Genomic DNA, 24,297 nt, shown 5'->3' on the forward strand with positions numbered 1-24,297 from the left:
CACCTTGATCCCCAAAGCAGAGAAAGACCCAACTGAAAAAGAGAACTATAGGCCAATCTCCCTCATGAACATAGATGGAAAAATCCTTAATAAGATACTGGCAAACAGAATGCAGAAGATCATCAAGAAGATCATACACCCTGATCAAGTGGGATTCATCCCAGGGATGCAGGGATGGTTCAATATACACAAATCAATTAATGTAATACACTATATCAATAGAGCCAAGGACATAAACCATATGGTTATCTCCATAGATGCAGGAAAAGCATTTGACAAAATCCAACATGCATTTATGATAAAAACCCTACAAAAAATTGGAATAGATGGTCTCTACCTCAAACTGATAGAAGCCATCTATGAAAAACCAACAGCTAATATCATACTAAATGGTCAAAAACTGAAATCCTTCACACTAAAATCAGGAATGAGACAAGGATGTCCACTATCACCACTCTTGTTCAATATAGTTCTGGAAACATTAGCCACGGCAATTAGACAAGAGAAAGAAATAAAAGGAATAAAGATAGGAAATGAAGAAGTCAAATTGTCATTATTTGCAGATGACATGATACTCTGTATAGAAGACCCCAAGAACTCCACCACAAGTCTTCTAGACTTAATAACCAAATTCAGTCAAGTAGCTGGTTACAAGATCAAGACACAAAAATCCATAGCTTTCTTCTACACCAATGACAGACTCACTGAGAGAGAAATAGGGCAAATAATTCATTTCACAATAGCATCCAAAAAACTGAAATACCTAGGAATCAACCTAACGAAAGAAATCAAAAACCTCTTGTCTGAAAACTATGGCACTCTGAAAAGAGAGATTGAAGATGATATCAGAAAATGGACAGATATCCCCTGCTCCTGGGTAGGAAGGATTAACATAGTGAAAATGGCCATACTTCCAAAACTGCTATATAGATTAAATGCAATTCCAATTGAGATCCCACCAGCATACTTCACAGACCTCAAGAAAACATTCCAAAAATTTATTTGGAACAAGAAGAGACCCAGAATAGTAAAAGCAATTCTAGGTAACAGAGACATGGCAGGGGTGTCACAATCCCCAACCTGTACCTATACTACAAAGCTACTGTGATAAAAACAGCATGGTACTAGCAAAGAAATAGACCTGAGGACCAATGGAACAGATTAGAAGATGCAGAAACAACGCCAAACACACTCAGACATCTCATCTTCGATAAAGGAGCCAAACACCCTCACTGGAGAAAAGATAACCTCTTTAATAAATGGTGCTGGAAAAATTGGGCTTCAACTTGCCAAGGATTAAAACTAGACCTATATCTCTCATCATGCACTAAACTAAAATCAAAATGGATTAAAGATCTAAATATTAAAATAGAAACTCTGAACCAGTTGGAACAGAGGTTAGGTAGAACCCTTGAAGACATCGGTGTAAGAAAAGATTTTATGAACAAAACCTCAGTTGCCTGTGAACTAGCACAAACATTCAACAAAAGGGATCTCTTCTTATTCAAAAGCTTCTGCACAGCAAGAGAAACCACCAGCAGTGTGAAAAGACAACCCACAATGTGGGAAAAAATCTTCACCTGCTCTTCCTCAGACACAGGTCTACTATCTCAAATCTATAAAGAACTTAAAAAGATCAGACCTCACAAATTTAAAGACCCAATCCAAAACTGGGCATCTGAAATGAACAGACATTTCTCAGACAAAGAAGTAGAAATAACAAATAAATACATGAAAAAATGTTGAACATCACTGGTCATTCGAGAGATGCAAATGAAAACAACACTGAGATTCCACTTCACTCCAGAAAGAATGGCTGCTATCATGAATTCCACCAATAACAAATGCTGTGGGGAAAGAGGAACCCTGCTCCACTGCTGGTGGGAGTGTAGACTGGTGCAAGCACTGTGAAAATCGGTATGGAGATACTTCAAAGATCTAGGACTGGAAGTCCCATTTGACCCCGCTATTCCACTCCTGGGAATCTTCCCCAAAGAATTAAAGGAATCATGCCACAGTGATATATGTGCACCCATGTTCATAGCAGCACAGTTTGTAATAGCTAAAACTTGGAAACAGCCCAAATGCCCATCAACTGGAGACTGGATCAAGAAAATGTGTTTTTTTTATAAAATGGAGTACTACTCAGCCATAAAAAAGGGAAATTAGAGACACTTATAGCTAGGTGGATGCACATTGAGGTAATACTCTTAAGTGAAATAAATAGGACACACATGTGTAAATACCAAATAGTTTCTCTTGTGTGAGAAACTGAAAGTGTAAATAAGGACTAAATGTATAATAGGTAATGTTAAATAGGAAGAAAAGGGGCAAAGGGGAAGGAAGTGGGAGGGCTAGGGGAAAGGATAGAAGGGAATGGGATTAATATGAGAAAATGGAAAAATAGGAACAAAATCTTTGTAAATAGGGAGGACTGGAGGGGTTGAAGGGAGGGCTGGGAAACGTTGAAAAATAAGAACCAAGAGAGACTATGTAAAGGTTCAAATTTCCAATGATGAGTGTCAGTATGTTGTATACCTAAAATGTACCAATGATTAGAATGAATAATCGATAATACAAAATAGGAAGAAAAGGTCCAAAGGGTAGGGGTAGTGGAAGGGGCAGGGGAAAGGAAAGAAGGGAAAGGAAAAAATGCTGAGAAATGGAAAAAATGGAAATAAAGTCTTTGTAAATAGGGAAGGGTGGAGGGGGTGAAGGGAGGACTAGGAATGGGGGAAAAATAAGAACCAAGATGCATTATGTAAAGGTACAATTCCCAATGAGAAATGTAATTGTGTTGTATACCTATAATGTACCAATAAAAGAATTTAATACAAAAAAAAAAAGAAGAAGATGCAGAAACAACTGCAGACATACTCAACCACCTCATCTTTAACAAAGCAGCCAATCGCCCTCATTGGAGAAAAGAAATGCCTGTTCAATAAATGGTGTTGAAAAAACTGGATTTCAACCTGCAAAGATAAAAACTAGACCCATACCTATCGCCGTGCACTAAACTAAGTTCGAAGTGGGTTAAAGAGCTAAATATCAAGACAGAAACACTAAACTTGCTGGAAGATAAGTTACGTAGAACTCTCAATGACATTGGCATAGGAAAAGACTTTATGAACAAAACTTCAGTAGCATAGGAGCTAACACAAAGAATCAACAACTGGGATCTCATCTTATTAAAAAGCTTCTGCTCTGCAAGAGAAACTACCAACAGAGCTAAGAGACAACCTACAATATGGGAAGAAATTTTTAGCAGCTGTACCTCAGACAAAGGTCTACTATCTTGAATATATAAAGAATTGAAAAAAAATCAAATTCCCCAAATTCAAAGACCCAATTCAAAAATGGGCATCCAAAATGAGCAGACACTTCTCAGACAAAGAAGTGAAAACAGCAAATAAATATATGAAAAAATGTTCAACATCACTGGTCATTCGAGAGATGCAGATGAAAACAACGCTGAGATTCCACCTCACCCCAGAAAGAATGGCTGCTATCAAGAAATCAACCAATAACAAATGCTGGTGGGGGTGTGGAGAAAAAGGAACCCTTCTCCATTGTTGGTGGGAGTGCTGACTGGTGCAACACTGTGGAAATCCGTATGGAGATACCTCAAAGAACTAGGACTAGAGGTCCCATTTGACCAAGCTATTCCCCTACTGGGTATCTTCCCAAAGAATTAAAAGAATCATACCACAGTGATATATGTGCACCCATGTTCATAGCAGCACAGTTTGTAATAGCTAAAACTTGGAAACAACCCAAATGCCCATCCACTGGAGACTGGATCAAGAAAATGTGTTTTTTTTATAAAATGGAGTACTACTCAGCCATAAAGAACAAGAAACTAGAGTCATTTATAGCTAAATGGATGCATATTAAGGCCATACTCTCAAGTGAAATAAACAAGACACCCATGTGTAAATACCGAATAGTATATCTAGTGTGAGAAACTGAAAGTGTAAATAAGGATGAAAATGATTAAAACAAATAATTAATACTTTGAAATAGGAAAAAGTCCAAAGGGGTAAGGGTGGTGGGAGGGGAAGGGGAAAGGGAAGAAAGGAAAGGAAAAATCATGAGAAAAAAAAATGGAAATTAAGTCTGTGTAAATAGGGAAGGGTGGTGGGGGTCAAGGGCGAATAGGTAATTGAAGAAAAAATAAGAAGTAAGATACATCATGTTGAGGTACAAACACCCAATGATAAGTGTAAATGTATTGTATACCTAAAATGTACCAATTAATATATAAATTTAAAAAAAATCAACAAATAACAAATGCTGGCAGGGCTGTATGGAAAGAGGAATCCTAGTACACTGCTGGTGATGTGTAGACTCGTGCAACCACTGTGGAAATTAGTGTGAAGGTACCTCAAAGAACTAAGACTGGAAGTCCCTTTTGACCCAGCTATTCCCCTGCTGGGGATCTTCCCCAATGAATAAAAAGAATCATACCCCAGTGATATATGTACACCCGTATTCATAGCAGCACAGTTTGTAATAGCTAAAACTTGGATGCAGTCCAAATGCCCATCAACTGGAGACTGCATAAAGAAAATGTGTTTTTTTTATATAAAATGGAGTACTACTCAGCCATAAAAAATGAGAAAATAGAGAAATTCATAGCTAAATGGATGCACATTGACATGATACTCTTAAGTGAAATAAATGGGATGCACATGTATAAATACCGAATAGTTTCTCTAGTGTGAGAAACTAAAAGTGTAAATAAGGACTAAAAGGTATAATAGATCATGCGAAATAGGAAGAAAAGGGGCAAAGGAGAAGGGGAATTGGGAGGTGTAGGGGAAAGGAATGGAATTAATATGAGAAAATGGAAAAATGGAAACAAAGTCTTTGTAAATAGGGAAGGATGGAGGGGTGGAAGCTAGGGCAAGGGAAAGGGGAAAAATAAGAACCAAGAGGTATTATGTAAAGGTGCAAATTTGCAATGATGAATGTCATTATACTGTATACCTAAAATGTACCAATGATTAGAATGAATAATTGATAATGTGAAATAGGAAAAAAAATGCCCGGAGTGGTAAGGGAAGTGGGAGGGATAGGGGAAAAGAAAGAAGGGAAAGGAAAAATTATGAGAAATGGAAAAATGGAAGCAAAATCTTTGTAAATAGGGAAGGCTGGAGGGGGTGAAGGGCAGTCTGGAATGGGGAAAAAATAAGAACCAAGACACGTCATATAAAGGTACAAGTTCCCAATGAGAAATATAAATGTATTGTATGCCTACAATGTACCCATAAAAGAATAAAAAAACAACCAAAACTAGACCTATATCTCTCACCATGCACTCAACTAAAATTGAAATGGATTAAAGATCTAAGTATTAAAACGGAAACACTACACAGACTGGAAGAGAGCTTAGGTAGAACTCTTAAAGACCTTGGTGTAGGAAAAGATTTTATGAACAAAACCTCAGTTGCCGGTGAACTAGTGCAAACAGTCAACAAGTGGAATCTCTTCTTATTAACAAGCTTCTGCACAGCAAGAGAAATCACCAACAGCGTGAGGAGATAACCAAAAAAATTTTGGGGGTAAAAAATTTTACCACCTGTTCCTTAGTCAAAGGTCTACTATCTCGAATATACAAGGAACTTAGAAAAGTCAGACCTCCCAAATTTAAAGACCCAATCCAAAAATGGGCATCTGAAATGAATAGATATTTCTCAGAGAAAGAAGTGGAAATAGCAAATAAACATATAAAAAAATGTTTAACATCACTGGTAATTTGAGAGATCCAAATGAAGACAATGCTGAGATTCCGCCTCACCCCAGAAACTATGGCCATTATCAATAAATCAACCAATAACAAATGCTGGTGGGGCTGTGGGGAGAAAGGAACCCTTCTCCATTGTTGGTGGGAGTGCAAACTGGTGCAACCACTGTGGAAATCAGTATGGAGATACCTCAAGGAACTAGGATTAGAGGTCCCATTTGACCTATCTGTCCCCCTGCTGGGTATCTTCCCAAAAGAATTAAAAAATCATACCAAAGTGATATATGTGTACCCATATTCATAGCAGCATATTTTTTTAAAGCCAAAACTTGGAAACAGCCCAATTGCCCATTAACTGGAAACTGGATTTTGAAAATGTGGGTTTTTTTTGATAAAATGGAGTACTACACAGCCATAAAGAATAAGAAACTAGAGATATTTATAGCTGAATGGATGCACATTGAGGCGATACTCTTAAGTGAAATGAATAGGACACCCATGTGTAAATACCGAATAGAATAGTTTCTCTGCTGTGAGAATCTGAAAGTGTAAATAAGGATCAAAATATATAATAGATAATGTGAATTAGGAAGAAAAGGTCCAAAGGGAAGGGGAAGTGGGAGGGGGAGGGGAAAGGAACAAAAGGAAAGGAATAAATATGAGAAGAGGAAAAAATGGAAACAATGTCTTTGTACATAGGGAGAGGTGGAGGGGTTGAATGGCAGGGGAATGCAGAAAAAAAAGAACAACCAAAATATATCATGTAAAGGTACAAATTTTCAAATTTCCATGGAGGAATGTCAGCATATTGTAAAATTAATGAATAAAATAACGAAGAAAAATTTTCTCAAAGCAAACAATAAAAAGCGTTGAGAATGTTTCTTAGTGGTGTATTGTCCCTGGGTTCAACCTCCAGTACAGGGGTGTCGGGGGTGGGGGAGAGGGAGAGGAGGAGAGAGGGAGTATAATTTTAGCCAAATAAAAAGTATATTAATATTATTAAAAGTTAAAACTTTAAAGTGCAAGAAAAATGTAGCTATTAACATATTTGAAATTCCAGATGAAATATAAATTTTTCAAAAACATAAAACAAATTATTAAAATTGTCCTGAGATGTTAGGAAATCTAAGGGGATCAATTACTATAGAAGATTTTCAAATGTTAACGATCTCCATGAAAAAGCATTGTTTTTATAGATAAGTTTATTTTTTTATGGATGAATTTTACCACACTGTCAAACAGTTAAGTGACTAGGGCCGGGGATTTAGCTCAGTGGTTTCACCGCCTGTTGTGCAAGCACAAGGACCCGAGTTTGTTCCCTGGTACCACAGAAACAAAACAAAACAAAAAGAAACAGATAAATGACATATTTTCAATCATTTCAGAACATTTTAAAAAAGAAGAAACCTAACTTAGTAATGTTGAAATCAAACCACCCAAGAGATAGCATCACAATCTTGTATAATTCAATTTCATTTATGAACATTGAAAAGATAATCTTAAATATTAATAAGATCAATGCAGAAGTATATTATATAATAGAGTATTATGACTAAGTAGGTTTTAACCCATTTTGGAAGGTTGGCTCAATATTACTGTATTTTAATACATAACACTATACAAGAGAACAAGACAATAGAGGCAGAAAAATTCACAGTAGTAATATAAACAAACCCATTAATAAACCCAGCCAAATATATGTACGATTTCTTTCCAGAATTTTGCAAGATATTAAATAATAAAAAATTACCAAATATGGAGAGATGTATTCTATTGTTATTTCATGTAAGAAATCAATATTAGAAATAATTCTACCAAACATTATGTTCAAATTAGTCACATTCCAAATTCCACTGTATTTTTGTTTTGCTTTGTTTTGTTTTTGTATTTTGGGTTAATTTTGGTACCAGGGATCAAACTCAGAACCTTGCACTTATGAGGCAGGTGCAGCACCACTGAGCTAATTCCCTGGCCCTTTCCAGTAGGTTTTTGAAAGAGAAACTGACAAGCTGATTCTAACATTAATTTAGAAGAGTAAACCTGTAAGTGTAGTAAAGATTGTTTTAAAAATGACCAAAGATGTATTTAATTACCTTAACCGGTTTTGAAAATATGAAACTAGTAACTAGAAAAGTGTGTTAATGGTGCACGACCTGACGGTGGGACTAAAGAATGTCTAGAAACAAAGCCATGTTTATATAGAAACTCTGAAATACCTCTTTTCCAATTATTAGTAACTTTCTATTTCTGGGATTTATAGATCATATTCAAAGGTTGTGTAGAGAATTATTAATTTCCCAAAGTAATAAAACTACCTGAAATAATTATTTATTACCCTCAAATTGTTATTCATATTATTTTAAACTTTTCTTCCTTTCAGATGTCAATTCTCATAGAAAAAAAATCAAATATAGCCAACATTATTTTAAAGAAAGATCTTTTCAGTACTTACTGTCTCATCGAGAACCAAGGTAATATCTCTAAAACAGGATGATTTTGATCATTTTTAGTGAATCTTTTTTTGTTCTCATAGGCACTGCAGTTATGGGTCCTCCTGGGCCCACTGGATTTCCTGGAGAAAGAGGCCAGAAAGGTGATGAAGGTCCACCCGGTATTTCTATTCCTGGATCTCCTGGACTTGATGGACATCCTGGGCCTCCTGGCCTTCCAGGACCTCCTGGCCCACCAGGCCCTCACATCCCTCCTAGTAAGATATATTTTGCTCTTGTTAAGTTCTGTTTTTGTTTATTTCATTTATAAGTGTATGTACCTGAAGATTGGCATCATTATTTATGTTTTTGATTTCTAGGAGTTTCTACTGCTGCTTCTACTTTTAGGTTTTGGTGATTCTTTGATGTTTAATTTTACTCTTTAAATAATGATTAATATTAAATATTAAATAACATTTAATATTAATAATATTAAATAATATCAACAATATTATACTTTCCATTTTCTTACAGGTAGTTGTATATTTGCAGAAAAGAAACTAAAAATATGTTTTTTTCTAGCCTGTCATGCTTTCTTTAGGCTTAGTCTTGGATATGTTACAATTAGCTTGCTATTTTTTCTTTATCTAATCACAGGTGATGAGACATGTGAACCAGGACCTCCAGGTCCCCCAGGAGCTCCAGGTGATAAAGGACTCCAAGGAGAACAAGGATTGAAAGGTTTGATCCCCAAACATATTCATTTGTTTTTGAAATCTTCAGCAAAATCCCCTGTATTCATCTTTCATTCTACCTCAACCAGTCACTCCAATGTTTATACCCCAAGACCATCTCCTGAACAATAGTGCACCCTTCCATAATCTTGATTTCATGAATCTCATTTTCTGATCACTTGTTTTCTACATTGTAACTCACTACTTCTAATAACCTGATTTGAACATTATTTGACCCCTACAAAGACCTGCCAAATTTGACTATCTCTTAACTTTTGGATATCCTCTGATTCCTCTTAGCCTAGCTTAAATTCCATGATCAGTCATTCACAATCAATGCCATACTTAAGGCCCTGACTCCATTGCTCTTCTCTCACTTCATTATACTCAACTTGGAACTAAAGCATAGCCTAGGTAGTTTTGAATTTCTATCTTCTAAGCCTGCACCTCCTCTTCTCTTGAAAACTTACACCTTCTTTTCTATTCTTATTTTAAGATGCTGATATTTGTTTCTCCTTCACTGACCAATTAATAACAAGAATGTTCACAGACTACTGCCACCACATTTACTCACTTACTTGCATTTGTGTGCCAACATTATCTTAAAGGAAAATCTTTTCAGTACTTAATGTCTCATTGAGAACCAAGGTAATATCTCTAAAATAAGACCATTTTTATCATTTTAATGAATCCTTTTTTCTTATCTTAAGGACTGCAGTTATGGGTCCTACTGGGCCCCCTAAGACTTGACTTTCTGTTACTGCTTGTATCTGCCAGGCGTTTTATTTGTACAACAGATTGTCTTCCCTGTTGTTTCTCCAAGGGATTTGCTTCAAAAATTATTGCCACACCTACATTACCAATTTTCCCCCTTCTACCGGATCATCCACTGCAGCATGCAAATATGTTTTATACACCCATCTAAAAAAACCTGCAATGTTTAATTCCACTTCACCTGCTAGTTACTACTTCATCCTTCTGCTCCCCTTTTAGTAAAGCTCTGCAAAAATCTTCTACTCAGTGTTACTAGGTAGTTTCCTCATTTTAATTTTTTATATTTTTAACTAATATATGAAAGTTATAGATATTAATGTGGTACCACATAATGTCTGATACATGTATATATTATAGAATGTTAACTTAGTTTAACACAGTTATCTCCTCCAACATTTATCATTCTTTTGGTTAAAACTTTTAAAATTCTTTTTTCTAACTTTTTGAAATGTACAGTACATTATTGTTATCTCTAGTTACAATAATGTGCAATAGTTCTGCAGAGCTTCTTGCTCCTGTCTAAACTAAAACTTAGCTCCCACTGATTAATCTCCTCCCCTCACCATCCGTCTCTGGTAACCACCATTCTGCTCTTAATTTCTGCGAGATTACACCATTTTGTAGATTCCATGTAGTGAGATCATGTGGTACTTGTCTTTCTGTGCCTGACTAGTTCACTTAACATAACGATGTAATTTCATCCATGTCGCAGATAACAGGGTGTCATTCTATTTATGGCTGACTACTATTCCGTTGTGTATCTGTACCATATTTTCTTTATCCAATCATCTATGAATGACACTTAGGTTGTTTCCAATTCTTGGCTATTGTGAATAATGCTATCGGAACATGAGAATGCAAACGTCTCTTTGGCATACTGATTTCATTTCCTTTGAATATATATACCCAGGAGTAGGCTTGCTGGATCATATGGTAGTTCTGTTTTTAATTTGTTAAGGAATCTCCTTACTTTGTTCCATACTTACTGCATGATTTATATTCCCACCAACAGTGTGCAAGAATTCTACTTTTTGTACATCATCACCAGTACTTATTTACTTTTTTATATTTGCCATTGGTACTGAGGTGAGATAATACTGCATTGTAGTTTTGATTTACATTTTCCTGGTGATTGTTGATTTTTCACATGCTTGTTGACCATTTGTATGTCTTCTTTTGAGAAATGTCTATTTAGACCTGTCACTTATTTTTAAATCAAGTTATTTAATGGGCAGTTTTTTGTTGTTGTTCTTTGTTTTTTGTTTTTTTGTTTGTCTGTTTTGCTGTTGAGTTCTGCTATTGAGTTCTTTATATATTCTCCATATCAACCCCTTGTCAAATGTATAAATCCCAAGTAAAGTCTACCATTCTTTAGATTATTTCTCCACACTATCAGGCCTTTTCTGTACAGAACCTTTTTAGATTTATGTAGTCATATTGGTCCAATTTTGCATTTGTTCCCTGTGCTTTTGAAGTCTCGTCTAAAAACTCCTAGCCTGTTCCAGTGTCCTGAAGCACTTTCCTTATTTTCTTCTAGTAGCTTCATAATTCCAAGTCTTATGATTAAGTCTTTAATATATTTTGATTTGATTTTTATTGGTGAAAGTTAGGGATCTAGTTTCATTGTTCTGCATGTAGATATCAATTTTCCCATCACCATTTATTAGAATAACTGTAATTTCTCCAGTGTGTATTCTTGGCACCTTTGTTGGAAAATCAGTTGGTTATAGTTGCATTGGTTTGTAACTAGGCTTTCTGTTTTGTTCTATTGGTCTATGTGTCTGTTTGTATGCCAATAGAATGCTGTTTTAATTACGACAGCTTTGTAGTTTATTTTGAAGTCAGGTTGCAGAAGTCCTCCACCTTGGTTCTGTTTTCCTCAAAATGGCTTTGCATACTCAGTAGTTCTATAAAAATTCTAGAGTTTTTTTTCCTCTACTTCTGTGAAGAATGCCATAGTTACTTGGATAAGTATTACATTGAATCTATAAACTGCTTTAGGTAGTAAGTATGGATATTTTAACAATATTGATACTTCCAACTCATGAACATGAGCTGTCTTTCTGCTTTTTGTGTCCTTTTCAGTTTCTTTCATCGGTGTTATAGAATTTTCATTGTGAAATTTTTCACCTCTTTGGTTTAATGAATGTTTAGGTATTTTATTTTTTGTAGCTATGGTAAGTAGCACTGCTTCCTTGATTTCTATTTCTAATCTCTAACAACATATAGCAGTATTGATTTTTGTATGTTTATTTGTATTTTCCAACTTTGCTGAATTCTTTTATTAGATTTAACAGGTTTTGGTGAAGTTCTTGGAGTTTTCTATAAGTAAGATCATGTCATCTGCAAACAATGGCAATTTAATGACTTCTTTTCCAATTCAGGTACCATTTTTTTCTCTTTTAAAATTTCTCTTGCTAAAACTTCCAGAACTGTCTTAAATAAAGAGGTGACAGTAGGCATCATTGTCCTGTTCCAGATCTTAGAAAGGTTTCAGATTTTCCCCATTCAATATAATGTTAGCTGTTGGCTTATTATGAATGGCCATAATTATGTTAAGGTCCTTCCATTGTATGATTAATCTGTTTAGAGTTTTTATCATGAAGACATGTTCAGTTTTATTGAATACCTTTTCTATATCATTTGAGATGAGCATATCATTTTTCTCCTTCATTCTGTTGATATAATGTATCACATTTATTGATTTGTATATATCAAACTATCTTTGCTACACCGGGATGAATCACACTTGATCGTGATGAATAATCTTTTCAGTGTGCTGTTGGATTTAGTTTGCTAGTGTTTTGTTGAGAATTTTGGCATCTATGTTCGTCAAGGATTTTGTCTTTTAAACATAGATATATGTCACAATCATATGCTGCATAAATAGCATCTAAACCAAATACGGAACATTTCCAGGACTATTGAAGATAACTTGTGCTTCTCATCAGTATCTCAAAAATAATCAGTATTTTGTCTACTATCATACATTAGATTGGATAATCTTTAAGTCTGTGTAAATGGAATAATGCCGTATGAATTCTCGTACATGGTTTCTTTTGCTAGATATTTTAACTTGAGACATATCTATGTTTTTATTTGTAATTGTATTTTTCACTGCTCTTCATTATTTTATTGTACAAGTTCACCTAGATATCCATTCTAATGTCACTGAACACGTAGACTGAAGCTATTCTGAATAATTCTGCCATAATCATTTGGGGATATACCTGGGAATAGAATTGCTGGGTTATAGATCAGGTGTAGGTTTTGTTTCATAGACAGCACCAAATTATTTTCCAAAATGATTTTAGTATGCACTTCCCTGATGACTCATTGATGATGAGCTTCTTTTGCATGTTTTTTATATACTATTTCACAAGGTGCTTGTCTTCCCTCTATTTTTAATTTGGTTATTTGATATACGTATCCATTTTAACTATCCTATGCCATTTTGTGATTTGTTTTTATTTGTATTTTATTAAACAGTTGTTATTAATTAATGAGATAAAATTTATTAGTGTTCTGTTTCATGGATAGTGCTCTTTATGCCCTGCTTTACAAATATTAACCTATCTCAAAGATCTGATGATATTCCTCTATTTCTTCTAGATGCTTTATCATTTTACCTTCCATATCTATTTTATTTTAATTTTGTGGTATTAGGTACTTAATCTAAGGCCTTCAGACTAAGCTACATCCCCAGCCCTTTTTTTCTAGTTTTTCTTTTGAGACAGCATCCTGTTAAGGCACTAAATTGTCCAAGCTGAATTCAAACTTGCTATCCTCCTGCCTCAGCCTTCAAGTGGCTGAAATTGTAAGTATGTGCCACCCATCCACTTAAATTAATTTTTGTGTGTAGTTCAAGCAGGGATCAAAGTTCAGTAAACACCATCAATCTTCCACTGAGTTGTATTAGTACTTTTGTTGTAAATCTTAGAACCATATATACATGAGTCTGTTTCTGACTTCTCAGTTCTGTTCTGTTTTGCTGTTTGCTTCTCCTTGCACCAATACCAGACTGCCTTAATTGTGGCTTTATGTAAGTCTTGAACATTCTAGATTCTTTGTGTCTTGTAAGCATACTAGAATTATCTGGTCAGCTTTTGATTTTGAAGTGTCATAGGATTCAGTCCTTATCCCTCTTCTTTAAACTCATTCATCCAGTCTCATGACTTAATATATCTTGTTTGCCAATGTGTTCCAAATGTATATCTCCTATTGAAATATGACTCTTACTCTAGTTTTGCATATGAACTACTCACTCAACATTTTGAACTTGATGTTGATCAAGTTATAGTTCTGATTTCTTCCACTTCCTCTCTCATAATTACTCCACTCACATCTTCCCCTTTTTACTTAAAAACAGGCTACTGTAGGTTTCTAGTTGCTTAGGCTATAAACTTTGGAGCTGTCCTTGACTGCCCTCTTCTTTTTTATTCCATGTTATGACCCATGAGAACCGCCAATTGGTTTTACTTTCAAGTATGTCTAGAACCTAACCATTTCTGAACATCTTCATTGCTGTCACTTTGGGATAATCTGCCATCTGTCTCCTAGATCACTGCACCAGTAGCCTCTTAAAGAATTACCTACTTTCCATTCTTGCACTTATAACCTTAACATAGCAGTCAGTTGTGCTGTTTCTTTTGGGGGTAAGGGGTTCTTGAAATTGAACTGAGGTCTTTCACACTGAGCTACATCCCAGTCTTTTTTTTTTTTTTTTGGAGGGCAAGGTATTTATTAAGAATTAACACCCATGAAGGTAAGAGGAAGGAAGTAGGATGGGGCAGAGGAAGAGAAGAAGTTGAACTGCCATGCAGGCTCCACACTGACTTAGCCAACTTGGCAGGGAGCTCTAGAGTGAGTGTTTGGTGCCAAGCCAGAATGAATGTGTCCAGTTTGGTCAGTTGCAGAGCGTGGGCTGCTCTGGAAGGGAAGAGTCCTCCAAAGCAGCTTTCCTGAGGGCCTCCCTTACACCCCCAACCAGGGGACCAAGTCCTTCCTTGAAAGGGATTTTGGCAATGGATATTTTTTTATATATATATTTATTGCTACATTTTAGGTATAAAATACATTTACATTTATCATTGGGTGTTTGTACCAGAACATGATGCATCTTAGTTCTTATTTTTTCTCCCATTACCTGTGCACCCTTCACCTCCTCCACCCCATCCCAGTCTTTTAAAATCTTTTCTGTTTTTATTTTTATTTTTTGAGACAGGGTCTCACTAAGTCACTAAATTGCCCATGCTGGGCAATTTAATTTTGTTATCTTCTGCCTCCTGAGATTGGTGGGATTACAGGCTTATGGCAACCCCCCAGCTTCTGTTTAAATTCTTTTACTAGCTTTTCATTTTACTTACAGTAAATGCTATAGTCTATACCAGTGATGGCATGTGAGCTGCACTGGGCTGTTTGAATCATTGAAACCTCTGAAAGATTCACCATCGATGGTGTATACCATGGCTTGTAAGGTTTTTCAGGGTAAGCCACTTCTTTAAAACTGCTAATTCTCTGACCTGACTCCACATCTTTATTTTACTCCAGCAGTCTAGTCTTCTTGCAGTTCCTTGTCTATGCCAAACATGGCTGTTCTCTCCATCTAGAAACTCCATACTCATTATGCACATTATGTCCTTTAAACTTTTTGTCATATATCATGTTATCAATGAAGTCTATCCTAACCCCCTATTTAAAATTGTAAACTTTGGGGCTGGGATGTAGCACATTGGTAGTGTTTGCCTTGTCTGTACAAAGCCCTGAGTTCAATCCCTAGTACGACAAAAAAATAATTGAATAAATAAATAAATCATTAAATAAAATTGCAGCTTTCCTTTCTACTCACCCATCCCTAGCATACTCAATCTCACAAATCCAGCTCCATTTTCACCCATAAATATAACATATTTTAATATATATTAAATATATGTTTTGTTGTATTAAAATGTTTAATATTTAATTTAATAATTTACTGCCTTCATTGCTTTTGTCCATTTCCACCAAAAGGAAGTGAGCTGTATGAAGGCAAGGATTTTTGTCTGTTTTATCAATGTATCACAAAGACCTAGAACAGTTCTTCCAGCACAGTAGACACTCAGCACATGCTTATCAAATGAGTTGACTATAGACATAGACCTCACTAGCTACACTGTCATGTAGGAATGTTACCCTTTTACTGCTAACTTCTTGGAACCTAACTAAAGAACATTTAATTACCTTTTTTAGTAATATCTGTTTTTTAATTACTTTTACCAGGTGACAAAGGTGACACCTGCTTCAACTGTATTGGAACTGGTGTTTCAGGGGCTCCAGGCCAACCTGGCTTGCCAGGTCTCCCTGGTCCTCCAGGTAAAATATTCTGACTAAGGATAGTCTTTTAAAAATATTTCGGGGGGGGGGCTGGGGATTTAGCTCAATGGTTCCGCCGCCTGCCTCACAAGCTTAAGGTCCCGAGTTCAATCCCCAGTACCCCCCCAAAAAAAAAAAATTTCTTGGGGACCAAGGATTTTGCTCAGTGGTTCTGCTGCCTGCCTCGCAAGCACAAGGTCCCAAGTTCGATCCCCGGTACCAAAAAAAAAAAAAAATTTCTTGGCTAGGTTTTTGTGAGTTCATGATTTTAGGATATTGCCAGCTTCTCATTTTATAGCTAGTCACTCATATCTATAATAATTAAATATGAAATGCCTCTTTGCTATGAAATAAATGATGCTTTTCTTTCTAATACTTGAAACTACTAATGTTTTTTATTAAAGCATTTTGACAATTTTCTAGGAACTACACCTTCCCTATTTTTCATATGGAAAGGAAAACAACATATAGAGTCAGACTTCTTTCTTCAAGAAAACTGGGGGAAAATTCATAATGCCTGGCCCCCAAGTATAGTTTTCAGTGTCACACTTTTAGTCATTGGGAGTATGTAACATGTATCATTACAGAAAGGATTTTCTATTGGAGTTTGGCAATCTATTGCCATTCCTGTCTGTATATATACAATAACACCCTTCTCATTTCCTAATCAAAACCATATTGATTATCTCAGACCCACAACTGTTTTATTCAATTGTCTTGTGGTATATCCCCATATTATTTTCTTTTGAGGTCACACCATGTCTGTGTTAAAGCTGTGAACAGACACCAGATCTCTTACCCATCTAGTGTGCCTGCCAAGAATACCAATTCACAGGGAGCTTGGAAATACTTCCAGCAAGTCTTATAGCTGTCACTAGAAGTTAGTAATTTAGCTTTTTGTCTCTATTCTAGTGGTTTTCAAACTTGGAAGTACATCAAAATCATCTTGAGGACTTATTAAAACCAAGGTTGCTTGGCCCTGTCCACAAGGTTTCTGATCCAATAGATCAGGAGTGGGCCATTCTTAGCCCAGGAGTCAACATTTTTAAGTAGTAACCAAGTGCTGATGATGAAGCTGATCCAGGGATTCATTTTGAGAACCACTGCTTTAATAATGTTTTCTCTAGATTTTCAACACCAAACTTTTCTCATAAATCAAATTTTAGGAATTACCAACCAAAATAAGAACTGGTAAGGATGTAGGAAAAATATATAACTCAGAGTAAAGATATACAGGCTTCTTCCTTATCTTCTTCTACCCTGGGCAGTGGAATGGTTTTAGGAATTCAAGCATCACTTCAAGCTTTGAGAAAGGAAAGGGTACTTTGAAGTTAAAAATATGTGAAGATACAATATTGTATATAACATGAACTGTTTATTTTTTAAAAGGATGATTTCTTCATTTTGAGAAGGCAAAACAGGAAAATAAAAAATGTGATATGAATGAGATAGAATGGGGCTGTTTTATTTTAAAACTTAACTTGTTGATTTTTATATGTTTTGTCAGAGGTTCAAGTTCAAAGCTCACATTTTGTGTGTGTGTGTGTGTGTGTGTGTGTGTGTGTGTGTGTGTGTTCATGCTAGGGTCTCTTGGATTCCCTGGACAGAAGGGTGAAAAAGGACAGGCTGGAGCAATCGGCCCGAAAGGATTACCAGTAAGTTTTGGGTATATATTAAAATCAAAAAGAAGTAGTTGGATATATATATATATATATATATATATATATATATATAATTTAGTTAAACTATAATTTAATCTATAATTCATTTATTCATATGATTCATTATGCTCTGAATGTTACTGGGTTGATTGGTGGGTAAACTGGAGAAAAGTGTTCAAAAAAAAAAATCTCATTTACTTTTTCTCTTTCTTCTTATCCCTTCCCACTCAGGGCATACCAGGAGCTCCAGGTGCTCCAGGACTTCCTGGAACTAAAGGGGAGCCTGGTGACATCTTCACTTTTCCAGGAATGAAGGGTGAAAAAGGAGAGTTTGGTGCTCCTGGAGCTCCGGGACTTCCTGGTTTACCCGGCATGCCTGGGCAGGATGGATTTCCAGGTCTTCCTGGCCCCAAAGGAGAGCCTGTGAGTTGGTTTGATATTCTTAGTATTGTAATGTCATATTGTCACTTAGAAATGTTTCCTAGGTGCTGGGTGTGTTACGCATGCTGAATACACATGAGGTCCTGAGTTGAGTCTTCAGTCCCAAAAAGAAAAAAGTTTTCTAAATTAAAACTAAAGATAGGCCTGGTACTGAGTTTAATACCCAATCAATGCTTGAAAGAATGAGGTTATATATAGTAAACGTACATTGTTACTGTGTGGGGTTTCTACTCTTTTAGTTGATTTATAAACTTCTTAATTCAGCATGGAGGTGTGTACCTATATTCTCAACACTTGGAAGGTGAGACAGGAAGATAATAAGTTTGAGAACACCCTGGGCTGGTTCAATACATAGCAAGTTCAATACATAGTGAGAAACTATCTCAAAATCCTTAAAAAATAAGTAAACTTCTTAAACCTTTACTATACTATATTGAGTAATACTGGCTATGAATATCTGGGTAGAAGGTTAAGATGCTTATAAATCTGCATAAGAGTCATCCTCTCCAAATTTATATATAGTAAGTTTGTAGATTAGTTTGAATAGATGCCCATGTCCAATATACCACAGAGCCACCAATTGAACATTAATGAACAGTCTCCTTTTTGTACAAAACATAGCCCAAGATATTTAGGTGGGAAGTATATTTTATATTATTTAGACTACAATCTTCTTGACATACTAGTTTACAAGACTTGCAAGAAGAGAGATTTGTGTCTACTTATATTCTCTGCTGCATCACTAGCACTTGGCACAAAAGAGGAGCTCAAAAATACTTCTTAAATGAGTGAATGACTACATGAAGTGATAATACATTTCAAACCATAATACTACACACTTGGATAGTTTGTAAAAATTATTGGTACGTTTTTGTAGTACATAGTGATTATATTCATCATGTGGAATATATACACGTACAAACACATCTTCATTCTTTTTGCTACCCCATTCCCTCTACTCCCTCCTTCCTCCATCTCTAGATTCCTTCCCCACTTGTGAAAGATCCATCTTCCTGATTCCTATTATTCATCCTTTTTTCCTTTAAATTATTTATACTTAAGTATAATTTATACTTAATTTATTTAAATAAGAATCCATGTGATATTTGAACTTGTATGTCTAATTTATTTCACTTAATATTATGGTCTCAAAGTGTATCCTTTTCCTACAAATTACTGAAATGTGTCCTTTTTTATGGCAGAATTGTACTCCATTGTGTATATATACCACATTTTTTTTATTCATTCATCTGTTTATGGACATATAGACTGCTTCCAAGATTTAGCTATTATGGGTTGTGCTGTTATAAATATGGTATATGTATACCAATATAATATAATGTCTCTAATTCTTTCAGGAAGATTTCTAGAGAGGGAATAGCTAGGTCAAATGAAATGTCTAGTTTTAGTTTTTTGAAGAATCTCTATACTAATTTTCATACTGATTGTACTATTTTATATAGCTTTTAAGAATTGTTTATGATTCTGTTATTTTGCAGCTTGTATTCAGTAACACAAGCCTACAGATAGTTGTTAAATCTATGCGTTTCTTTGTCATCAAACATTTCCCTTTTCAGGGTGGAATTGCTTTTAAGGGTGAAAGAGGTCCCCCTGGGAATCCAGGTTTGCCAGGTCTCCCAGGGAATATGGGACCCATGGGCCCTGTTGGTTTTGGCCCTCCTGGTCCAATAGGTGAAAAAGGCATACAAGGTATTGCAGGAAACCCAGGCCAGCCAGGAATACCAGGTAAGTTTAATGTCTGTTTTGTTTTAAATTTGGTGCTTGAAAGTAGAAATTTGTTACCATTTGGACACTCTGGGCTTCCTTTCCTGAGAGACATATTTTTCTGACCATTTTTATTTGGACTCTTAGAGTTCCTTAGTAAAGGAATATATGTTTTGTTTTGTTTTGCTTAAATTTTTATTGGTACATTTTAGATATACAATACATTTACATTTATCACTGGGTGTTTGTACCTGTACATGATGTATCTTGGTTCTTATTTTTTCCCCATTACCTGTGTGTCCTCCCTGCTCCACCCTTCCCTATTTACATAGACTTTGTTTCCATTTTATTCTTTCTCATAATTTTTCCTTTCCCTTCTTGTTTTTTAAAGGGGTGTTTCTCTTTAAATTTTTTGTCTTTCTTGTTATTGTTATTTTTGTAATTATTAAGTCTGTAATAAGTAATGCAATGCTTAACAAATAATTATAATAGAAATACACATGAAGCTACCACACACATTAAGAAATAGAACACTACCAGCATCCTAAAAGACCTCACCTTCTCTCCCTATCCTTTCCTAATCACAGTCCCCTTCCTCCTCTCCCAAAGTAGCTACTGTTCGGACTTTTACATGATTACCTTCCATTTCTCTGTGTTTTATCACTTATATATATATTTTGAAACAATTTTGCTTCTTTTTGAGCTTCATGTTAATGGAATCATGGGGTAAGAGCTATTTATTTTAACTTTTATATTCATTTTCGTTGATGTTTCATTTTGGTTTTTGAGACAGGGTCTCACCATGTAGTACAGACTAGCCTCAGACTCACTATGTAGCCCAGGCTGGCCTCAATTCATGGCAATCTTCCTGCCTTGGCCTCCCCAGCATTGGAATTACAGGCCTGTGCTACCACGCCTGGCATTCTTTTTTGTCTTGGTTTGTTTTTTTGTTTTGTTTTCTTTGGTTTATAGGATCCCACTGTGTGTGTGTATGTGTGTGTGTGTGTGTGTGTGTGTGTGTGTGTATCACAGTTAATTCATCCATTCTGCTGGTAATGAAAAAATGGGTTACTTACAATTTAGGCCTATTATAAAACATACATCTATATGCAGTCAAATATATATATATATATATATATATATATATATATATATATAGTCATTTATTCTAGTGTTCCTTTGCTCACTCTTCTCTAGGCTAGAGGTTGACAACCCCCCAAAATATATATTGTGTATATTGGCCCATGGACCAAATCCTGCTTACCCCTTATTGTTATAAATAAAATTTTCATTTGAGCATATCCAGTCACCATTGTCTAGAGTTGTTTTTGTGCAATAACAACAGAGTTGAATGACTACTACAGAGACCATATGGTCCACAAAGCCTTAATTACTTACTGTTTGGTCCTTCAAAAGAAAAGCTTACCAATCCCTGAGCTAGGGCATATATTTAAGAATAGCATTTTTGAAGCAGTTTATAAGTACATCTTTAGCTTGACGAGAGAATTCCCAATTTTATCCAGAGCAATTACACCAATTTATACTACCATAAGAATTGTTGGAGATTTCTTGTTGTTCTACATCCTCAGAGACATTTCATATTGTCTGATGTTTACATTTTTGCCAGTATGTTGAGTGTGATAGATTTCAGCAGATGAATTTTGCATTTATCTGATGAAAGTTTAGCACCTTTTCATGTTTATTGGCCATTTGAATTTCCTTTTGTGAAATGATTGTTCAAGTGCCTTTTTTATTTACTATTTGTTCTATTGGAATATTTCTTTTTCTTATTGATTTGAAGACATTTTCTATATACTGTGTATTATTAGTTCTTTGTTAGCTATTCATTTTGCAAAAATGCTATCTACTATGGCTTTCCATTTGCATTTGTATGGTGTCTTTAATGAGCAGAAATCTATTTCAATGTAGTCAAATTTATCAGTCTTTTCACTCATGGTTAGTGCTTTTTGTGGAATGCTTAGGAAATTCATCTTTGTCCTGAGCCCATTTCAAGCCCTTCTTTCTACTAATGACAAGTGGACTTCACATGCATAAAACCTTAGTTGTCACTAATTAACCATAAAGAATATTTTCCTTGTTTACTATAGTTTGATTTGTTTAAGGCTCCTTTTCCCTAGATTTAAAAAGATATTTTCATAGATACTGTCTTATATTAGGGCTCTCTAGAGAAAGAGCACCAATATGGTAGGTGAATAAGTAGATAGACAGATAGATAGATAGATAGATAGACAGATGAGAGGTGGTTTATTAGGGGAATTGGCTCATGTGACTCTGGAGGCTAAGTGATCACATGATAGATTTTCTGCAAACTGGAAAGCCAATTCATGACTCATTCCATGTCTAAAGGCCTCCTGGGAGGATGCTGGTGCAAATTCTAGAGTTTGAAGGGTAGAAAAACTGGTGTTCTGGTGTTCAAGAGCAGGAGATAGATGTCCCATCTTTGAGGGAGAGAGCAAATTTGCCTCTTTTCTACCTTTTTTGTTCTATTCAGGCTCTCAGTTTTTGGATAATGTTGGGTCACATTGGGTGAGGACAGATCTTCCTTACTTGGTCCATTGATTCAAATGACTATCTCTTCTACTACCACCACCACAGACATACCCAGAAACACTATTTTATCAACTATCTGGATGTCCCTTAATCCAGTCAAGTTGACGTCTGAAACCATCACCTATCCACAATCATGGAAGCTATGAAACCTATAATCTACTTTTCGCTTTTAAATTTCACCATTCTCTTTGATTCTCTTCCTGGAATATATAGTGTGAGATTGTTTTTCTTACGGAATTTTATTATTCCGAATTTTCAAAGGATGTTTGATGATTCCCTTTTTTGTTTTGAATGAAAAGAGATCTTTAATCAAGTAAACATTGTGCACTTACCACTGGTTCACAGGTCCTAAAGGTGATCCAGGTCAGACCATAACACAGCCAGGGAAGCCTGGGCTGCCTGGCAACCCAGGTAGAGATGGTGAAGTAGGTCTTCCAGGTATGTGAGAAATGTATTTCAAAACATCTTCACCACTTGTTGGGTTCTTTCTTTGAAAGACTTTTGTTTGAAAACTGTTTTTTCATAGGTGATCTTGGGCTCCCAGGCCAACCGGGTTTGCCAGGAATACCTGGTAGCAAAGGAGAAGCAGGTATTCCTGGGATTGGGCTTCCTGGACCACCAGGTCCCAAAGGTATGTTGGACTGGGGAGTGGGTAATAGGTTAGCTGATTAGTAAAACAGTATTAGTTCATTAAAGACGTGTTAATTATACCTTTTTTTTCTGAGTGCTATAAATAGTTTAAATGAAAATTCATAAATGTATGTACTTTAAATTAATGATCTTTATGTAAAACAGTCCCATCATAGAAATATGTCTATTGTAGATTTGCAACGTTCATTTATAAGATAAAAATACTTCATGGGAAGTACTGAATTTTTGTGTTCTCAGACTTGGCACAGTTTCTGGTACACAGCACTCCACAGATATTTGTGAATTAATGGATTGTAATAAACAGAAAACAGGCTAACTGTATACCTATATCCAATGTTTTATTCTAAGTAAAAATATTCTTAATTTATTCAAATTTTATAGCGTTTTTGCTTCAGTTCTGTTTTATTTCTCCAGAATTTTTTCTCATAAATGGCATGGGTGATATTTGTGTAAGGAGAGTACTTAAACCTGTCCTCACTCATTTATGCCAGATGCTCTCAAAAATAGCAGATTTGGCCAGGCATGGTGGTGCATCACCAAGCTGGTAATCCCAGCTCTCTGGGAAGCTGAGGAAGAAGAATCCCCAATTTAAGTTGTCTGGGCAACTTCATGAAGGGGCTAGGGATGTAGCTTAGTATGAAGGTCCTGAGATCAATCCTCAGTACCACAGAAAAGGCTCAGGTTTGATTTTATATGTATGTAATATCTACAGTTGCTTTTAGCTCATTTCCAGAAGTACAGAGTAGGTGTTTCATCACTCTGCATTAGTCAGCTTTCCTATTGTTGAGACACAATACATGACACCCACAATTAAAAGGAGGGAAAGTTTAATTTAGCTCACAGTTTCAGGGTACTTAGTACATCATTGGCTGGCAACAAAGCTGAAACATCATCGCAGAAGGTGTGGCATAGCAAAGGTGCTTAGTTCGTGGCAGCTGAGAAGCAGATCAAAGGAACACCATCAGAGAGGAAGGAGACAGGTACCAGGTATAATACCAAAGTCATGCTTCCATGACCCAGCCAGCCACTCCCAAAAATGTCCTCCACTGATCCCTTGGGTAACTCCTGAGACAATCAAATTGACAATCAAGCTTAATCATCTTACACACTATAACCAACCGTAAGCAGAAGATAAGTTGTCACGTGTTTTTTGTGTGGAATTCATGCCTTATGCTTATTTCTGATTTATTATTGTAATGGTCCTTTTTGTTCAG

At 35.7% G+C, this 24,297-nt stretch overlaps 1 protein-coding gene across 3 annotated transcripts in view; it reads left to right on the forward strand.

Annotated features, from left to right (window-relative positions):
- Col4a5 (collagen type IV alpha 5 chain) overlaps positions 1-24,297 on the forward strand; it is a 375,874-nt gene that overhangs the window by 232,763 nt on the left and 118,814 nt on the right. For all 3 annotated transcript variants that reach the window (XM_087196749.1, XM_087196750.1, XM_087196751.1), the window contains 8 exons: positions 8,280-8,453; positions 8,833-8,916; positions 15,942-16,034; positions 17,619-17,689; positions 17,927-18,118; positions 19,714-19,882; positions 22,778-22,870; positions 22,959-23,063. In XM_087196749.1, the coding sequence (XP_087052875.1) occupies positions 8,280-8,453; positions 8,833-8,916; positions 15,942-16,034; positions 17,619-17,689; positions 17,927-18,118; positions 19,714-19,882; positions 22,778-22,870; positions 22,959-23,063 (981 nt within the window). The remainder of the gene's footprint in view (positions 1-8,279; positions 8,454-8,832; positions 8,917-15,941; positions 16,035-17,618; positions 17,690-17,926; positions 18,119-19,713; positions 19,883-22,777; positions 22,871-22,958; positions 23,064-24,297) is intronic.

This window comes from Heterocephalus glaber, unplaced genomic scaffold (genome assembly GCF_053883595.1).
Source record: "Heterocephalus glaber isolate CG9 unplaced genomic scaffold, H.glaber_assembly_v1.0 deba00001613, whole genome shotgun sequence".
In the NCBI taxonomy this organism is placed as follows: Eukaryota; Metazoa; Chordata; class Mammalia; order Rodentia; family Bathyergidae; genus Heterocephalus; species Heterocephalus glaber.